Genomic DNA, 21635 nt, shown 5'->3' on the forward strand with positions numbered 1-21635 from the left:
ACATTGTTTCAACTGGGCCCTCACAGTTTCCCTCGCTGATGAGTTCAGGACAGACACAGCTCTATTTGTGTCCTGTATTTCAGCCCCTTTTCAGGGGTCCCAACTTTTCTTTTTAGATAAAAGGTCAATTTGTCAGTAAGACGCATCAATTAATTCAGGCTACAAGAGTGTAGGCCTAATGACAATCGCCGAATGTCATTACACTTTTTGGTGTTTTGTAACAGATGTCTTTTTCTTCCTCAAATGGCTGGTGCACAGTGCACTGTTTGGATTCTGTCATTATTTTGGAGTGGACCAACGTGCGCTGGTAGCATACTTTTTGAAGTGATTTGTTTGACAATCAGATGAAAAGATCTTGACTGGTTGTGTTCATGCCACATTAAAAGGTAATACATATTGCCCTTTAAAATACATCTATTTACTATTAGGCCCATCATTTTTTTTTATGCAGGTGCAAGTGCGCGCACAAATAGGTGCGGGAATGTGTTGCTGTGAAAAAGTCCTGTGAAAGAAAACAGAGACCCCTGAATGTCACGGTATAATTCACACTCTACACACACACACACACACACACACACACACACACACACACACACACACACACACACACACACACACACACACACACACACACACACACACAGGGGGTGGGGATGGAGAAGAGGGACACTACAGAGAGTGAAATGGAGCGGAAGAAACATAGGTCTTTAGAGTATGGACATTTTTACTCAATATTATTAAGAGGGGGTTTCAATTTGATTTAAAAATATATATAAATATATTTTTTTAAAGCCTGCTTTAGCATTCTGATGGTTTTACCAACATGGATGATGATGACTGATATGTATTCAGTATAAAAATGATACTGATTTGAATGCCACCATATCAGTTATATTTCTCCATATTCATCTCCATACCAAATGAAGGGAGCTATGTCTGTGACTCTCACTCCTCTCATTGCATCTTTCTTACGCACCATACCTCTCTCCATCTTTCCCCTCGCTCTCTCTCTCACTTGCTCGCTCGCTCTCCTCTCTCATCTCCTGTCCTCGCTCTCCTCTTTTAGCCTTGTGCTCAGGCTCTCTCTTTCTCTAATCAATCTGCCTTATATATTCTTTGCCTCATCCATTCACTCTCCTTCTCCCTTCCCCCCCTCTCTCTCTCTCTCTCTCTCTCTCTCTCTCTCTCTCTCTGTCTTGGAGACAGTGCTGTGCTGCTCCCTGTCACTCTGCTCAGTTTACAGGCTCTGCTCTGCTCTCCCGTGCTGTGCTGCTCTCTGTCACTCTGCTCAGTTTACAGGCTCTGCTTTGCTCTCCGGTGCTGTGCTGCTCTCCTCTCCTCTCCTTTCCTCCTCTCCTTTCCTCCTCTCCTTTCTTGCTGCTCTTTTCTCTCCTCTTTCTCCATATCCTTTTCTTTGTTCTTTACTCTGTTCTGCTCCACTGGTTTGGAACGTATGCACTGGGTGGACTGGCAGACTGGGATACTGGGATACCGCAGGTGGAGAGAGGGCTGGATGCTCCAGGCGCTTGGAACTCAGCCATCGGACCCTGTGGATCTGTGGGGAGGGGAGGGGAGGGAGGGATGAGGAAGAGTGGAAGGAGGGCACCCAGGTGAAGGAAGGGCTGAGCTGCCGGGGGACCAAGACGAAGGTGGTGGTCTGGTGTTAGGGGTCATGCTCTGCCGGGATTTGAGTTGTTCTATTTGGCCGGAGACTCTGCTGCTTTGCCCCCTCCAAGGGGCTCTTTTCCTGGAAAAGCCGGCCGGGTGGAGCGGGAACCATGAACCAGCAGCTGGATGCTTCGCGGCCAATGAACTGGACCATTAGGAAACTGTGCGCTGCAGCCTTCCTACCATCTGTACGCCTGCTCAAGGTATGGGTACCAGAGTGGTCTGTGCTGAGGAGGGGGGAGAGGGAGATGGAGGAGAGGTGGAGTAGGAGAGAGGGAGGTGTAGGAGAACAGGGACAGTGAACGGAGAGAGGATTAGGAGCAGAGAGGGGGGGTTGAGATTGACGTTAGAGGTGGGTAGCTGGTCTGTTTGTGCTGTCTTACCTATTCCTATTTGGTCATTAACAAGATGGCCCGAACACATCTGGGACCAAGCTGACACAGGATGGGGTTGTGAGGAGGAAAGGCCAGCAGAGGATTATACTGTGTACAGTGACTCTTTGGTGAAGATATCTGAGCTGTTAGGTTCAGATGGTATTATAACCAATCTACACCTTCCTGGTTTCTGTCTGACAAGTGTTTTATTCTGTATGTGACTTCCCTGAGACCATACTGTAACCAGCCTTCTTTGGCGTTTGGCTGTCTGCGTGCACTGTATGTGCACATGCGTATGTCCACTGTATGAGGGGGAGTGATAAAATGTACGAGGAAATGTATTGGTTGTCACAGGATATTTATAGGCCTGGTTATAAGCTGGTTTTATTCACTGTCTGGTATAAACAGGCTGTTAATAACCAGGCATTTGATACACATTATTATAGAGCTCTTGTCTACGTTCTCCCCAGTCTTCTTTTAATCACGCAACATCAAAGTCTCAAACCAAGTGTCTCTATGATGTTAAACCAGGCCAGATGAATGTGTGTGTGCATTTGCATGTGTATGGCTCAAATACATTATATTGTAATCACTGATGGTTTCTGTGTGCATCAGTGTAAGGCATTGACAGAAAGAGAGAGGGGAAGTGTGTGTGTGTGTATTGATGTGAGTGGTTTTCTAATCACTGATGGGGCTTGATAGTGTGTCTGAGCCCTCTCAGGAGATGTCAGAGTGGCAGTGTAAGTTCATCCTAATAGGCCTATCATTATCATGTGTGCACATTTCTGAACCTCAAGCACTTTTCCAGTCTCCAGTGAATTTGGCCCGATTGCCTGGCTACCGTGTGAAGCATTCTCAAGTGTATGTGTGTGTGTGTTTTATTTTTGCATTCATGTGTGCGTGTGTATGTGCATGTGTGTAGAGTTTGTGTATCATGGTCATGGGTTTTTTTCCATTTGTTATGGAGAGAAAAGTGACAGATTCTCTCTTTCTGTGTGTGTGTGGTGTGTGTGTGTATGTGTGTGTGTGTGTGTGTGTGTAGGGTTGCAAAATTCTGGGAACTGTCAATAAGAGGGCTCCGGATTTCCTGCTTATTCCCTCCTGATTCTGGGAGCCTCCTACCGGGATTTGTGGAAAACCAGGGAATGTATTAAAAGGTCATGAAATTTTGCAACCCTATGTGTGTCTGTGAGCTACAGCATGCAGCAGTGCTTTATCTCAGTGAGATGCAGTTCATACACGTTCTATATGCATCTGGTTCTGTGTGGGTGTCCCCATATGAGGCCCTCTGATGCTGCATCCAAACGCTTGGACCTCATATCTCGCTTGGACAAGCACCTTCACCTTCTTTCAACGTATTTTAGAACAAATAGGGAATTATTTAAGAAAAGTGCAAGGGTGCCAATATATTTGGCCACAATGTCTATTAAGAAATCAGTGCTGTTGGACTTTTCAGTGCTGCGATACAGAGGTGGTCACTGCTGTTATGTTGTCCATGGAGGTCCTTTCTCAGTGGTTGTAGATGGCTCTTGGCATCCACTGCTTGCCACTCTTTGCTCATGGTGAAATAGTGGTTAGAGGTTGTGATTAGATATATTGGTTGTACTTATTTGGAAGTCATTCACTAGAAGGTTCCCAAAGCTATACAGCTCTTCTGTATACTAGTGCTTAATGTAGATACTAATTTGTAACTTCACATTCCCTCAGATTCCACTAGTCCCATCAGGTCACAGCCACCGAATGTCACACCACTGAATGTCACACTCACAATCTAACCTGCTGACACACCATGGCCAAGTGTTGATTGGTCGGCACAGTTAATCAAAAGCCATTACCACTCTCACCATGTGTTGCTACGGTAACAGCTCACCATGTGCCCTTTCACAGCCTGGGAGAGTAGCAGAGTGGATGATGTGGATTAGGTAGGTGACACACAGATACAAACCGATCGATCAAAGATTGATCATTTGGGGGATGGTAGGGGGGTCTTAACCTCACGGTGATGCTATCGGATCAACTGTAGGTCACCTGATCCTTTTAAAGGACAGCATGTTAGTTGGTGTGACAGATTCAATTCCCTGGTGTTTGATTGGTGCTGTTATTGACCAATCATGGGACGTCTTCTAACCCGATTGTTCTCTTTGCCAGCACCCTTGCCCACATGGATGTATACGTCATTCAGAATAAGGATGAATGTCCGCCAGGGTGGGTGTGAACAATGAAAATAAAGATGACATTTAGGGATATCCCAAAGTGTTGGACACTCATGGAGCCAGCGTGCGATGGTAATTCAATAAGTCTGTGCCATGATTAATTCCGAGCCTAGCTGGCAATTCATCAAGTTCTCTGACAGGTGTTTTCAACAAGTAATTAAATCCCCCATTATAACAGAGTTTCCGCTCAACCTTTCAAATGACAAGCAATTGGTCAAGTGTTGGCCCCCAAGAGAATAATGTCTCCATTATGGAGGGAAATAAGTTTTAGCTGAATTGCTGACTGAAACGATATAGCCTAGAAAGGAAACACCCACTAATGCAAGCTGCCAACTCACTTCTCTGGACAGCCCTCACAAATCAAATCAAATTTTCAAATTTACATTTTAGTCATTTAGCAGACGCTCTTATCCAGAGCGACTTACAGTTAGTGAGTACATACATTATTTTATTTTTTTAATTCCCGTGGGAATTGAACCCACAACCCTGGCATTGCAAACACCATGCTCTACCAACTGAGCTACATCCCTGCCGGCCATTCCCTCCCCTACCCTGGACGACGCTGGGCCAATTGTGCGCCGCCCCATGGGTCTCCCGGTCACGGCCGGCTCCGACAGAGCCTGGATTCGAACCAGGATCTCTAGTGGCACAGCTAGCACTGCAATGCAGTGCCTTAGACCACTGCGCCACTCGGGAGGTAAATCAAATCAAATGTTATTTGTCACATGCGCCGAATACAACAGGTTTAGACCTTACCGTGAAATGCTTACTTACAAGCCCTTAACCAACAATGCAGTTCAAGAAATAGAGTTAAGAAAATATTTACTAAATAGACTAAAGTAAAATAAAATAAAAAATAAGTTACACAATAAAATAACAATAACGAGGCTATATACCAAGTCAATGTGCGGGGGTACAGGTTGGTCGAGGTAATTTGTACATGTAGGTAGGGATAAAGTGACTATGCATAGATAATAAACAGCGAATAGCAGCAGTGTAAAAATAATTGGAGTAAACTATTGAACAACAACGCTTAGGCCTCTACTTCCAGCTTTTACATACTGTACACATTTTATGGACACAGTCAATTTTACAATAATTATATTTTGTTTGTTTTTACTCCTGAACTTCCTCTACCCTTCGGGTGGCCATTTGATTAATTGTTCAGCAGTCTTTTGGCTTGTGGGTAGAAGCTGTTCAGGAGCCTTTTGGTCCTAGACTTGGCACTCTGTCACCGCTTGCCGTGTGGTAGCAGAGAGAACAGTCTATGACTTGGGTGACTGGAGTCTTTGACTATTTTATGGGCCTTCCTCTGACACCGCCTAGTATATAGGTCCTTGATGGCAGGAAGCTTGGTCCCAGTGATGTACAGGGCCATACGCACTACCCTCTGTAGCGCCTTATGGTCAGATGCTGAGCAGTTGCCATACCAGGCGGTGATACAACCGGTCAGGATGCTCTCGATGGTGCAGCTGTATAACTTTTTGAGGATCTGGGGACCCATGCCAAATCTTTTCAGTCTCCTGAGGGGGAAAAGGTATTGTCGTGCCCTCTTCACGACTGTCTTGGTGTGTTTGGACCATGATAGTTTGCTGGTGATGTGGACACCAAGGAACTTGAAACTCTCGACCCGCTGCACTACAGCCCTGTCGATGTTAATGGGGGCCTGTTCGGCCTGCCTTTTCCTGTAGTCCACGATCAGCTCCTTTGTCTTGCTCACATTGAGGGAGAGGTTGTTGTCCTGGCACCACACTGCCAGGTCTCTGACCACCTCCCTATAGGCTGTCTCATCGTTGTCGGTGATCAGGCCTACCACTGTTGTGTCGTCTGCAAACTTATTGATGGTGTTGGAGACGTGCCTGGCCATACAGTCATGGAGCAATCACAATATTTTAATCTCTCACGTTTTTTGAATATCCTTTGGCTTATCGTTACAGATGACTTTTTGCTGAATGTAAAAAGTGTGACACACAAAAAGACAATTGCCCTGAAACTGAATACCTGTCCCCTTCAATCTGCTTTTGTTATTATATTCATCCTCTCTCTATATTTCAGATTTCGGCGCATTCCTCTCCTCTTTGTGTCCCTTCTTCCTCTCTCCGTCTTCTGGGAGAGGTTTAATCTGTTCTGTGACCCCTCTATCTTTTCTCTTTACTTTTTTCTTGGCACCTTTCTCATCCTCTCTGTAGGAGAGACTCAAATAGTGAGTGTGTTATTCATTACATAATTGTCTTCATGCCCCCTGGAGTTGCACAACAAGTGTGAAATGCTCTCCTTTTATTCACTCACTGTCTCCCACTCTCCCCCTTCTCTGTCTCTCCTTTGGTCTGGCACTTTCTCTCTCTCTCTCTCTCTCTCTCTCTCTCTCTCTCTCTCTCTCTCTCTCTCTCTCTCTCTCTCTCTCTCTCTCTCTCTAATGTATATGAAGCCTTTCAATGCCAAGATAATGCTCAATCTTATGCAAAGTGCATTGAAGGGAGAGAACACCAAATAAAACATTTGCATATCACAGTAGCAGTTATATACAGTGGGGGAAAAAAGTATTTAGTCAGCCACCAATTGTGCAAGTTCTCCCACTTAAAAAGATGAGAGGCCTGTAATTTTCATCATAGGTACACGTCAACTATGACAGACAAAATGAGAGAAAAAAATCCAGAAAATCACATTGTAGGATTTTTAATGAATTTATTTGCAAATTATGGTGGAAAATAAGTATTTGGTCAATAACAAAAGTTTCTCAATACTTTGTTATATACCCTTTGTTGGCAATGACACAGGTCAAACGTTTTCTGTAAGTCTTCACAAGGTTTTCACACACTGTTGCTGGTATTTTGGCCCATTCCTCCATGCAGATCTCCTCTAGAGCAGTGGTGTTTTGGGGCTGTCGCTGGGCAACACGGACTTTCAACTCCCTCCAAAGATTTTCTATGGGGTTGAGATCTGGAGACTGGCTATGCCACTCCAGGACCTTGAAATGCTTCTTACGAAGCCACTCCTTCATTGCCCGGGCGGTGTGTTTGAGATCATTGTCATGCTGAAAGACCCAGCCACGTTTCATCTTCAATGCCCTTGCTGATGGAAGGAGGTTTTCACTCAAAATCTCACAATACATGGCCCCATTCATTCTTTCCTTTACACGGATCAGTCGTCCTGGTCCCTTTGCAGAAAAACAGCCCCAAAGCATGATGTTTCAACCCCCATGCTTCACAGTAGGTATGGTGTTCTTTGGATGCAACTCAGCATTCTTTGTCCTCCAAACACGACGAGTTGAGTTTTTACCAAAAAGTTCTATTTTGGTTTCATCTGACCATATGACATTCTCCCAATCCTCTTCTGGATCATCCAAATGCACAAACGTCAGACGGGCCTGGACATGTACTGGCTTAAGCAGGGGGACACATCTGGCACTGCAGGATTTGAGTCCCTGGCGGCGTAGTGTGTTACTGATGGTAGGCTTTGTTACTTTGGTACCAGCTCTCTGCAGTTCATTCACTAGGTCCCCCCGTGTGGTTCTGGGATTTTTGCTCACCATTCTTGTGATCATTTTGACCCCACGGGGTGAGATCTTGCGTGGAGCCCCAGATTGAGTGAGATTATCAGTGGTCTTGTATGTCTTCCATTTCCTAATAATTGCTCCCACAGTTGATTTCTTCAAACCAAGCTGCTTACCTATTGCAGATTCAGTCTTCCCAGCCTGGTGCAGGTCTACAATTTTGTTTCTGGTGTCCTTTGACAGCTCTTTGGTCTTGGCCATAGTGGAGTTTGGAGTGTGACTGTTTGAGGTTGTGGACAGGTGTCTTTTATACTGATAACAAGTTCAAACAGGTGCCATTAATACAGGTAACGAGTGGAGGACAGAGGAGCCTCTTAAAGAAGAAGTTACAGGTCTGTGAGAGCCAGAAATCTTGCTTGTTTGTAGGTGACCAAATACTTATTTTCCACCATAATTTGCAAATAAATTCATAAAAAATCCTACAATGTGATTTTCTTGATTTTTTTCTCTCTCAATTTGTCTGTCATAGTTGACGTGTACCTATGATGAAAATTACAGGCCTCTCTCATCTTTTTAAGTGGGAGAACTTGCACAATTGGTGGCTGAATAAATACTTTTTTTCCCCACTGTAGCTATAGCTCCTAGTTTGAGAAAATGGAACTGCAGAATAGTCATATACAACACCTCAGGTGCCTATTTATCATTCTCATGTGCTATTCTCACACTGTTCATGTACAAACGTACTTATATACTCAGTGTTATCTATAGGTGGCGCTCTTACTGTGTTGGTATTTGGAGTGGATGGCCTCTACAGTTTGTAAGTTAACCTTAGACAGACTGATCAGTTCAGGGGAGAAGGGTGTCCAAGAAATAGAACATTTGCCAATTATTGTAAACAGTTGTGGAATAGCTGTTGAGAGTTCTGCATTTGTGTTGATTTTGTTGTGGACTTGGTTGTACTCTAAACCCAGCTAACAATTTCTGGTTACCCGCAATTCACAGAACGTTTGCAGGGACGTTTTGAGAATGTTATATTGTTATAAAGTTTTCTAAAAGTTCCCCGAACGTTTGACAGAGGTTCCCTCGGATGTTCCTATGACATGGCTATAATGTTTTCTCAATGAGCGTTTGATTAACACATTTCTCAAAATGTTCTTATAACCATTATGGCACGTACTTCTACTAATGTTTATCATATAATATTACCCCAGGACGTTTTATAAAAATATTCATGGGATCTTGTCATGCTAGTTGGAAACCAAATTGGGACTCCAATGGAACGTTACCTAAAGTTGTAGGAACGTTCACTGTTTGCTGTGATTGTTTCATTCTTCAAAATTGATGTCTCAAATATGTTGGGTAACATAGTTAAAAATAGAAAAATTACTTTGATATGTATGAAATACTTTTCTCTCTAGGCTTAATAGTGATCTGTATACTGCATACATAAGGGTTAAATAAAATAAATAAATAGGTTGGTCTGAAGCCTCTGCTGCAGATTTCTTAACAGCTGCACATAACAAATGTTGTGCTTCATTACCAACCCTGATTAATCATTTAGATTGTGAGAGGGATTGTTTCAATTATAGTGGGCTTTTGGAAAACTAGTGATTATCACACTCAATTAGCCATGTGGCATGATACTGACACGAGTCACATTGCACGTAATGTTCTCTCTGTTTGTGGTCCGAGCACTCACAACAGTGTCATTTCTGAGTTAGAGCAATCTATTTGTAAAATTATTTGAGTGAAGGATGCTTCACCGCACTATGCCTGGTGCTCACATTTAACAATGCACCATTCTTCTGTTTTGAATGGAGGTTTAATTAACCACATAATCTCTCGCTATATCAGTCTTTCTCCTTGTCTCATTGGAGTAGCCTATCCCTTTATCTCACTCTCTCTCTCTCTTGCTTTCCTCTACCCGTCCATGCTCTTATAACCTTAAATAAGTAAGTGCAAATGAGAAATGGTATTTGAAAGTCAGTGAAGTGAGAGTCCTATAGGTGTGAACTTAGCTAGGGTATGTAGAGAGTGTTGTACAGAAGACATGTAATCATGGAAACCCTGAGGGAACGTCTCTAACTTTTGTGCACTTTGGTGTGTAAACACACTTCAGCCTCCTCCAGGAGCCTCTGAAAGCGTTCACGTTTACGTCTAAATTAATCAAACGCTACGCTCATGAAATTACAATTAAGACATTATTTCACTAACTAGGCGAGTGAAGAACACAATCTCGCAATTAAGACCTCAGTCGCTTGTTTCCGCTCTCAGACATTTATTTCCCGTTGGCATGACTCCCACTAGGCATCGGAAATGAAAGGGCCCCGTTTTCAGACAGTATTTGCTTTCAGATTTGACACGCTCAAAGTAATAGCTGGAAATAAACAGTGAGAATGAGATCTCGCCACTTAAATATGGGCCTACTGTAGCTTTGTTTTGTCTCTATTTCCAGTGCTGTATATCACCTGTCATGCTCCGAAAACGTCCAAAACAGAAACACGGTAAAAATGCCTGCTATTGGGGCACTGAGGATGGTCTAGGGTCCGATGCTTGGGGAACCATAATAACCCCAGTGTGTGCAGGTTCAAATCCCAGTCAATTTCAAACCCTGGCCCATGCTCCCTCTACACTCTTAGAAAAAAGGGTTCCAAAAGGGTTATTTGGCTGTCCCCATAGGATAACCCTTTTTGGTTCTAGGTAGGTTCCATGGAACCAAAAAGGGTTCTTTAAAGGGCTTTTTAGGTTCTAGATAGCAAAAATAAATTATACGAGTGTACCAATCCACCCCCACTCTAACCCCTGGTCCATTATCATGACAACATCCATCAGCAGAGTTATGTCTCTCTGTGTGGACCTTTGACTCCACAGACGGTCTCTTTGCGTGGACCTTTGACCCCCAGGACTGTCTCTCTGTGTGGACCTTTGACCCCCACGACTGTCTCTTTGCGTGGACCTTTGACCCCCAGGACTGTCTCTCTGCGTGGACCTTTGACCCCCAGAACTTTGTCTCTGCTGCCGGCAGTCAGCGGGTGGGGAGTTATGGGTCTGGCTTGGGATGAAGGACTATTTGATTATAAGGAGAAGGAAGTCATGTATCTGCCTCCAGAGCTTTGCTTTATGGAGTCTCAGTAGACAGTCCAAGATGTAATACGGTACCCTGCAGGGCGGTTAGAATAAAATGTGTGTGTGTTTGTTCTCGAGTGTGTGTGTTTTTGTGTTGTGTGGGTGTGTGTGTGGTGCCTGCGTGCCTGCATACGTGCGTGGCTTGGTTGGCCACTGGTCCGTGGTCCCAGAAGTCATCGCCTCTTGTCCTGACTCTCTTATGCACCCTCTACACACACACACAGTGTCAAGATTACTGATGTGGATGCAGTGGTGGAGTCAAGCGCAGGACAAGGAGGCTAAGTCCAAAATGACTTTACTTAGTAGGCACAACGACAAAACAAAAGGCCTCAAAACAAAGGAGGCAAACGATTACGCACACACGCGTAAAACACTAAACATCCAACGAGACACCAATAGGACAGGCGTACAATTACACACAACTGCAAACAAACCAAAAGGTAAACTTATAGGTGACATAATCAATACTCAATACGAAACAGGTGCACACACAAGACCAGACCAAACAAACATCGAGAACATCCAGCGGTAGTAGCTAGTACTCCGGGGACGACGAACGCCGCAGCCTGCCCGAGCAAGGAGGAGGAGCAGCCTCGGCAGAATCCGTGACAGTACCCCCCTTGACGCGCGGCTCCAGCCGTGCGCCGACCCCGGCCTCGGGGACAACCAGGAGGACGCGGAGCAGGGCGCGTGGGATGACTACGGTGGAACTCAGTCAGGAGGGATGGATCTAAAATGTCCCTCCTAGGCACCCAGCACCGTTCCTCCGGGCCGTACCCCTCCCACTCCACGAGATATTGTAGACCCCCCATCCGACGTCTCGAGTCCACGATGGACCGGACTGAGTACGCCGGAGCCCCCTCGATGTCCAGTGGGGGCGGAGGAGTCTCTCTTATCTCACTGTCCTGGAGTGGACCAGCTACCACCGGCCTGAGGAGAGACACATGGAACGAGGGGTTAATGTGGTAATCAATAGGCAGTTGTAACTTGTAACAAACCTCGTTCAATCTCCTCAGGACTTTAAATGGCCCCACAAACCGCCGACCCAGCTTCCGGCAGGGCAGGCGAAGGGGCAGGTTTCGAGTCGAGAGCCAGACTCGATCTCCAGGTGCGTACACCGGACCCTCACTGCGGTGGAGATCGGCGCTCGCCTTCTGTCTACGGATGGCCCGCTGCAGATGGACGTGTGCAGCGTTCCACGTCTCCTCCGAGCGCCGAAACCACTCATCCACCGCAGGAGCCACGATCTGGCTCTGATGCCATGGTGCCAGAACCGGCTGATACCCTAACACACACTGGAAAGGGGTTAGGTTAGTAGAGGAGTGGCGAAGAGAGTTCTGGGCCATCTCTGCCCAAGGGATATACCCCGACCACTCCTCCTGCCGGCCCTGGCAATAGGATCTCAGAAACCTACCCACATCCTGGTTCACTCTTTCCACCTGCCCATTATTTTCTGGGTGGTAACCCGAGGTAAGGCTCACCGAGACCCCCAAGCGTTCCATGAACGCCCTCCAGACTCTAGAGGTGAACTGGGGACCCCGATCAGACACTATATCCTCGGGCACCCCGTAGTGCCGGAAGACGTGGGTAAACAAAGCCTCAGCGGTCTGTAGGGCAGTAGGGAGACCCGGCATTGGGATGAGACGACAGGCCTTAGAGAACCGATCCACAACGACCAGAATAGTGGTATTCCCCTGAGAGGGGGGAAGGTCCGTGACAAAGTCCACCGAGAGGTGAGACCACGGCCGTTGTGGAACGGGCAGGGGTTGTAACTTCCCCCTGGGCAGGTGTCTAGGCGCCTTACACTGAGCGCACACCGAGCAGGAGGAGACATAAACCCTCACATCCTTAGCTAAAGTTGGCCACCAGTACTCAGCGCTAAGGCAGTGCACTGTCCGGCCAATACCTGGATGTCCAGAGGAGGGTGACGTATGAGCCCAATAAATGAGACGATCACGGACCTCGAGCGGCACGTACGTCCGACCCACTGGACACTCTGGGGGAGTAGGTCGGTACGTAACGCCCGCTCGATTTCTGTATCGACCTCCCACACCACCGGTGCCAGCAGACAAGACTCCGGCAGTATGGGAGTGGGCTCAATGGACCTCTCCTCTGTGTCATACCGCCGGGACAGGGCGTCTGCCTTACCGTTCTGGGACCCTGGGATGTACGTTACCTTAAACACGAACCGGGTCAGAAACATGTTCCACCTAGCCTGACGAGGGTTCAATGTCCTAGCTGCCCGGATGTACTCCAGGTTACGGTGGTCAGTCAGAATGAGAAAAGGGTGTTGAGCCCCCTCAAGCCAATGCCTCCACACCTTTAGGGCTTGAACTACGGCTAAGAGCTCCCTGTCCCCTACGTCATAATTTCGCTCTGCCGGGCTGAGCTTCTTAGAATAGAAGGCACAGGGGCGGAGTTTAGGTGGCGTGCCTGACCGTTGCAACAGCACTGCCCCAATACCGGCCTCTGACGCGACCACCTCTACCTGGAACGGTAAGGCGGGGTCCGGGTGCGCCAGCACCGGAGCCGAAGTGAACAGGTCCTTCAGTTTACCAAACGCCCTGTCCGCTTCAGCTGACCACTGCAAACGCACCGGGCCCCCCTTCAGCAGGGAAGTAATGGGAGCTGCCACCTGTCCAAAACCTCGGATAAACCTCCGGTAGTAATTGGCAAAACCCAAAAACTGCTGCACCTCTTTAACAGTGGTTGGGGTTTGCCAATTGCGCACGGCTGACACACGGTCAACCTCCATCTTCACCCCTGACGCGGACAACCGATGACCCAAGAAGGAGATGGACTCCTGGAAAAACAGACATTTCTCTGCCTTGACATACAAGTCATGCTCCAACAGCCTACCCAACACTCGGCGCACCAGTGCTACATGCTCGGCCCGTGTAGCAGAGTACACTAGGATGTCGTCAATGTACACTACTACACCCTGCCCATGCATGTCCCGGAAGATCTCGTCCTCAAAGGATTGGAAGACCGAAGGAGCATTCATTAACCCGTATGGCATGACGAGATACTCATAATGACCCGAGGTGGTACTAAATGCTGTCTTCCATTCATCTCCCTCCCTAATGCGCACCAAGTTGTAGGCGCTCCTGAGATCCAGTTTTGTGAAGAAACGCGCTCTGCGTAATGATTCAGTCATACTCGCAATCAGAGGAAGAGGATAACTGTATTTAACAGTGATCTGATTGAGACTACGGTAATCAATACACGGGCGCAACCCTCCATCTTTCTTCTTCACAAAAAAGAAACTTGAGGACGCAGGGGAAGTGGAGGTCCGTATGTATCCTTGTCTCAGGGACTCAGCTATGTATGTCTCCATAGCCGCCGTCTCCTCTTGAGACAGAGGATACACATGGCTCCGCGGGAGTGCTGCCCCTGTCTCGAGGTCTATCGCACAATCTCCCTGTCTATGAGGTGGCAACCGCGTCGCCCTATTCTTGCTGAACACGAGTGCCAAATCCTCATACTCAGGGGGAATGTGCATTGCGGGCACTTGTTTCGGACTCTCCACCGTGGTCGCCCCTACGGAAACACCTAGACATCGCCCAACACACTGGGCAGACCACTCCTTGAGAGCCCTCTGTTGCCACGAAATGGTGGGATCATGGGCGATTAAATAGGAAGCCCCAGCACCACGGGATACGCAGGAGAGTCGATCAGATATAACTGAATGATCTCCTCATGACCCCCCTGCATATTCATCTTTAGTGGTGCTGTGACCTCTCTAATCAACCCAGATCCCAACGGACGGCTATCTAGGGCATGGACAGGGAAGGGAGCATCAACGGGCAGGAGGGGAATCCCTAACTTAACAAAATTTCCGATCAATAAAATTCCCAGCTGTGCCTGAATCGACTAGCGCCTTATGCTGGGAATGAGATGCAACCTGGGGAAATATTACAGGTATACACAAGTGAACAACAGAGAGCTCTGGGTAAGTGGGGCGCCTACTCACCTGGAATGACTCCCCAGTGCGTGACCTGTTGCCCCGACTCCCTGGAGACCCTCCCCAGCACCTAGCTGCAGTGTGTCCTCTACGACCACAGTTGGTGCAGGGGACGGCCTCCCTCGGGCTCTCTCTCCTCCTCTCTCTAGCGCCAGCACCCCCGAGCTCCATAGGGCTCGGCTCGGAGGTGCTGGAGGATGGAATGGACGGCCCCAACTCAGGACGTCCGCGGGTGGCCAGCAGGGTATCTAGACGGATGGACATGTCCACCAACTGGTTGAAGGATAGATTGGTGTCCCTGCAGGCCAGCTCTCGACGAACGTCCTCACGCAGGCTACACCGATAGTGGTCGATGAGGGCCCTCTCATTCCACCCCGCATCCGCCGCTAGAGTCCGGAAATCCAAGGCGAACTCCTGTGCGCTCCTCTTCCCCTGTCGGAGGTGGAACAGACGCTCCCCCGCCGCTTTACCCTCAGGTGGATGATCGAAAACCGCCCTGAAGCGGCGGGAGAACTCCGCGTAGGTGATGGTGGCGGCGTCTATTCCCCTCCATTCGGCGTTGGCCCACTCCAACGCCTTGCCGGAGAGACAGCAGATGAGGGCGGAAACGCTCTCGTATCCCGAGGGCGCCGGGTGTATGGTAGCCAGGTAGAGTTCCACCAGCAGGAGGAACCCCTGACACCCGGCTGCGGCACCATCATACGCCCTCGGGAGCGAGAGCCGAATCCCACTGGACTCCGGTGCTGGTATGGACTGGCCGATGGTGGTGGTAAGGTAGGAGGAGGTGTGGGCACGCCTCCTCTCTCCCATCGGCGCAGGGTGTTCATCACCTCTTGCATGGCTGACCCGAGTTGCTAGATTCTGGCGTCCTGGCAGCTGACCCGATCCTCCAGCGACTCGGGCGCCGCCGCTGCTCCTGCTGACTCCATAGAGTGGGTGTGTAATTCTGTCAAGATTACTGATGTGGATGCAGTGGTGGAGTCAAGCGCAGGACAAGGAGGCTAAGTCCAAAATGACTTTACTTAGTAGGCACAACGACAAAACAAAAGGCCTCAAAACAAAGGAGGCAAACGATTACGCACACACGCGTAAAACACTAAACATCCAACGAGACACCAATAGGACAGGCGTACAATTACACACAACTGCAAACAAACCAAAAGGGAAACTTATAGGTGACATAATCAATACTCAATACGAAACAGGTGCACACACAAGACCAGACCAAACAAACATCGAGAACATCCAGCGGTAGTAGCTAGTACTCCGGGGACGACGAACGCCGCAGCCTGCCCGAGCAAGGAGGAGGAGCAGCCTCTGCAGAATCCGTGACACACAGACACTCACACACACACTGTCCCCCTGTATTTCAACACAACATGAGCTGGCTGCTTGATGAAAGTAAATCTTGGAGAGGGAAAAGGTTTTGGTTGGGTGCACTGAGCATTATTAAATCAGTCTAATCGATTAGTCTAATCGATTAGTCTAAGTGCTACCTTCTTACTGTGTGCTTAGAATGTGGAATGAGGCACTTTCACCTAGATGCAAGTATGTTGTGGGTGGGTGCCTCTGTGTGAGTGTGTTTGTGTGCCAGGGTTTCCGTTATGAAAATGTGGCGCTGGACATTTGACTGCCAGCATTTTAATTTAACAGACATTTGAGAAATGTACCGGACCCATATGCATTGGGTGTGTAACCTGATCAGGGCGTCCACCCACCGTGCTCAGAATGACAGAAATCACATTGATATTATGGTAATTAATCTTAACAGAACATGCAAGTCGAGGATGCATTGACGTGTTTCCTTAACGCGCACCTTGAAGATGTTAGAATAACTGTCCACATTTACTTTTCCTCAGCCAAAGAGTAACGAACAGCAAAATTGCTAGCCTATGCATAGGCGGTGCGTGAGTTTCAAGTTTGGGGAAGCAAATTTTCCTCATAGAAATGCACCTTTATAATAAAGCATTCCATGCATCATCACATTTGCAGACTTATGTAGATTGGATAGTCATAATTTAGGCTAAAAATATAAATCACTGTTCGCAAAAAATACCATTCAATGCATGGCTGAGCGTGTATAGAATAGGCTATATCAGATACGTTTCTTCTTTCTTTGCACGGTAAAACACATTTCATGCAACAGATCAGAACGTTTAGCTTAAAATGTTGATAAAATATTATTTCCTAACATTATTAGCACAGCAATGCGCAGTAGGCTACGCGCGAATGTGCATTTGGCTGCCGGACAATGAAAGAAAGTTGAAAACCAATAGAACATGAGAGAAATAGGCTACAGGTTTCAATGGCATAATGAGCCTCCAAGTGGCGTGTGATGCGCTGATGAAGCCTGCCTTCCATTGCCTATGAATTTGACGAATGGGGAAGTGCGCTTCAATTGCTGTACCAGTTGAGAAATAAAAATAGTATCTCTTTCAAAACGTGGCCCAAAAACTATTTTTAACACACGATTGCATTTAGAATTGTTGCACAATGATTAGGCTTATAAAAGCACTGTCTGACAGATTTTCTGCTCAAAGGCTTTGTATCTGTATGCTGTGCGTGTTTGATAAATAAGATACATAACGAATATACAGTAGACCGATAAGAATGACCGGTCAAATGTATTTACCTCAACTGTGTGGTGATGTGATTTGAAGGAGTCAGGCGCAGGAGGGTAAATCACAGAATAACAGGTTTATTCCATTGACACAGCGGTACACAGCAATGCGTCAAACATTTCAGTGCGAAAATATACGGCGCACTGGAAACAAGGCACACGGGTGAATATCCCAGCGATACAAAATACAAGAGCTCCACCGAGCTAAACTAACCTCCACAATAAACGATCACACACAAAGACAAGGGGGCAGAGGGAACACTTATACAGGTACTGATGAGGGGATATGAACCAGGTGTGTGTAATAAACAAGACAAAACAAATGGAGTGATGAAATGTGGAGCGACAGTGGCTAGAAGGCCGGTGACGACAAACGCCAAAGCCTGCCCAAACAAGGAGAGGAGGCAGCTTCGGAGGAAGTCGTGACAAACTGGTATTTCCATCAATTAATAGGTGAAAAGCATTTTTTTGAAATGGGATTTTTTTCTTCTTCTCCCAGACAATTGGCCAATGCCAATTTTATTTATTGTCTTTTCTATATTTCTACGGCCAAAAGCCAGATATTACCAGCTAATGGAAACTCTGGCGTGTGCATAGGGTGTGTGTGTATGTCTTCTAGGGTGTGTTTATTCTTCAATGTTTAAATGTTGTGTGTGTTTTACATCCCTGTTAGTGAGTGTGTGCATTTATAGCTGTCCAATTGTCCATAGTCAAATCAATAAATCAGTTTATCAATACAATTCTGTTTGATGATTTATCTATGTTCATGTGGTATATTACACTCAAGGCTGTTAGAATAATGAAGATGTCGATTAGGGGAAGCAAAAAGGAAACTGTACACATGTCCACTTCACACTTTTAGCTTGTACCAAAGGGGTTTGCTCTCTCTGGGTTATAAAACACAAAGAGTGAAGTCAAGCTGTATTGTGATTGTAGTCACAGATAAAGGGGTATCGTTAGGTCTAATGAGACAAAGCCAAGTGCTTTTTAAGGAGTATTACATGGTGCTCTATGACAGGCTGGCCATTAGAAGCCTGATGGAGTCAGTGTTAATAATTGAGGGGTCTTTGGTAAGCTCAGTATGAAACACTTAAGACGGGGACTAGTTCATGTGATGATCTGACTGCTGTAGACTGATTAAAAGGCTGGAAACTAAAAGGGAAACGTTGGCGAGCTGGCTCCGCTTCTTGACCCAGTTTAACACTGCAGCTTAACTGTGGGGGGAAGAGCTTGACTCGACTCTACATACAGAGTATCATGCATCTATCATACAGTATCTAGGGGCCAGGAAGGGGTTGTATTTAGGGGTTTTCAATGTAAGGGGGTGTGAAAGAGAAAATGATGTTTCTAGACAGAAATACTTGGCTTTGATCTAAGAGAGCTTAGGAACAAAGCAACCCCTCTCTCACTCTCTCTTCTCTCTCTCTCTCTCTCTCTCTCTCTCTCTCGCTCTCTGTCTTTGTCTCTCTCTCGTTCTCTCTTTTTTTTCTCTGAGATTAAACATGCAATTCTCTTTAATGTCTAACATATCTTTGACTCTCCACATCTAGGTTACATGTCTCTTTCTCTTTCTAGGTACGCTCTTTCCCTTCCAAGGTCTTTCTACCCGTATTTATCTCTCACATTCTGTCCATTCTGATTGCTAATGATATCCCACTGTGATTGATGTCACGTGCATCGTATCACTCGTGTGAGAATGTTCCACCATGGCAACTATAGACATCTTCTATAGGGTTTCCGTCCTCACTTGTGTATATTCAGCTTAGAGGTTTTCAGACATTTTGACATGGCTAAGTGTCAACCACAGAATTAGAATTGTAATGATATCCAGAACTGTAACTTTTTGATGTCCAGTCCGCCTCAGTCGTGTGCATGTTTGCATAGTGATCCAATGGAAACAGATTTTGTAGTCTTTTCTTCCTTCAAAATCTTTTCTTGTAATCCAAGGCTTCTGTGAACTGTTTATAGGGAATCAATACCTTGGTCTTTTTTGGTCCCAAGCGTGTAGAATACCTGAAATCACTTGCTACCCCCCTGGTTTCTCTCAGGTCATTAGCAGTGAGTGCTGGCATCTTACATTCCTGTAGAGCAGCTTTATTACTATGCTGCTTCCTCCCATATATTTCCCAAGTCCAACACGAACACACACTCTTAGTGCAAAGCCCGGCTGGTTTCTGGAAGCTGTGCTGCAATATTAATAAGCCTTCCTTCTCCTTAAAAGCTGTTTTAAATATTCTGCATACCCATGTCAGAGAGTCCCTCTCAAGGATTAACAGAGAGCTGAGACATTGTTTATTTTCTCTCGCTCTATCTCTTCTCCTGTGTGGGGAAATGGTGCGATAGGACAAACCATTTTGGAGTACTGTCAACGACGATGTAGTTAACAACACATTTCTTTTAATTTATTTTTAATTTTTATTTAACCTTTATTTAACCAGGTAAGCTAGTTGAGAACAAGTTCTCATTTACAACTGCGACCTGGCCAAGATAAAGCAAAGCAGTGCGATAAAAACAACAACACAGAGTTACATATGGGGTAAAACAAAACATAAAGTCAAAAATACCACAGAAAATATATAAACAGTGTGTGCAAATGTATCAAGTTATGGAGGTAAGGCAATAAATAGGCCATAGTGCAAAATAATTACAATTAGTATTAACACTGGAATGATAGATGTTCAAGAGATTATGTGCAAATAGAGATACTGGGGTGCAAATGAGCAAAATAAATAATAAAATGGGGATGAGGTAGTTGAGTGGGCTAATTTCAGAAGGGCTGTGTACAGGTGCAGTGATCGGTAAGGTGCTCTGACAACTGATGCTTAAAGTTAGTGAGGGAGATAAGAGTCTCCAGCTTCAGAGATTTTTGCAGTTCGTTCCAGTCATTGGCAGCAGAGAACTGGAAGGAATGGCAGCCAAAGGAGGTGTTGGCTTTGGGGATGACCAGTGAGATATACCTGCTGGAGCGCATACTACGGGTGGGTGTTGCTATGGTGACCAATGAGCTAAGATAAGGCGGAGATTTGCCTAGCAGTGATTTATAGATGGCCTGGAGCCAGTTGGTTTGGCGACGAATATGTAGTGAGGACCAGCCAACAAGAGCGTACAGGTCACAATGGTGGGTAGTATATGGGGCTTTGGTGACAAAACGGATGTCACTGTGATAGACTACATCCCTGCGTGTGTTTGTTCTCGAGTGTGCGTGTGTGTGAAATAACTTTTGTGTGCTTGCTTGCATATATTTTCATACATAACAATCATCTATTTACCTCACCTACACCACCTGTTTTAAACACAGGTGGTGTTGGTGAGGTAAATTGATGATTGTTATGTATGTGTGTGACTGAGCAGAGAGAGAGCGAGAGACAGATGGTGTGGAGAAGGTAAATTAGATTGTGTGTTGTGAGTTATAGGCCACGCATAAAAAAAATAGTTGGTTTGTCTGTGTGTGCGTACGTGAGACAGGGAGGTGAATGGGATATTGGAACGTGGAAAATGAAAGTGACTGCCATGGGACACAGGGCTATTTCTGTCCCCTGTTCCTTCTCTCCTCCCATTCCCGGTTATTTTCCCACCCCATCTCCGGTGCTGTGGCCACATCTATCCACCTCTTCAACTCCTCCATTCCCTCATTCTCTCTACAGTGGTGTTTCTTCTTCCCTGGTTGCCCTTTCCTTGTGGCAACAGGTCACAAATCTTGCTGCTGTGATGGCACACTGTGGTATTTCACCTAGAAGATATGGGAGTTTATCAAAATTGGATTCGAGGGTCTGTGTAATCTGAGGGAAATACACTACTGGTCAAAAGTTTTAGAACACCTACTCATTCAAGGGTTTTCCTTTATTGTTACTATTTTCTACATTGTAGAATAATAGTGAAGACATCTCAACTATGTAATAACACATATATAATCATGTAGTAACCAGAAAAGTGTTAAACAAATCAAAATATATTTTATATTTGAGATTCTTCAAATAGCCACCCTTTGCCTTTATGACAGCTTTGAACACTCTTGGCATTTTCTCAACCAGCTTCACCTGGAATGCTTTTCCAACAGTCTTGAAGGAGTTCCCACATATGCTCACTAGGTCATCTGATGCAGCACTCCATCACTCCCCTTCTTGGTAAAATAGCCCTTACACAGCCTGGAGGTGTGTTGGGTCACTGTCCTGTTGGA

At 46.2% G+C, this 21635-nt stretch overlaps 1 protein-coding gene across 2 annotated transcripts in view; it reads left to right on the forward strand.

Moving 5' to 3' along the window:
* Nucleotides 1–1255: 1255 nt before the first annotated feature.
* The window catches only part of LOC121584638 (transient receptor potential cation channel subfamily M member 3), a 174244-nt gene continuing 153864 nt past the window's right edge, over nt 1256–21635 (forward strand). For both annotated transcript variants that reach the window (XM_041900639.2, XM_041900638.2), the window contains exon 1: nt 1256–1871. In XM_041900639.2, the coding sequence (XP_041756573.1) occupies nt 1779–1871 (93 nt within the window). In that variant the 5' untranslated portion in view covers nt 1256–1778. The remainder of the gene's footprint in view (nt 1872–21635) is intronic.

Source organism: Coregonus clupeaformis, chromosome 16 (genome assembly GCF_020615455.1).
Source record: "Coregonus clupeaformis isolate EN_2021a chromosome 16, ASM2061545v1, whole genome shotgun sequence".
Classification (NCBI taxonomy): Eukaryota; Metazoa; Chordata; class Actinopteri; order Salmoniformes; family Salmonidae; genus Coregonus; species Coregonus clupeaformis.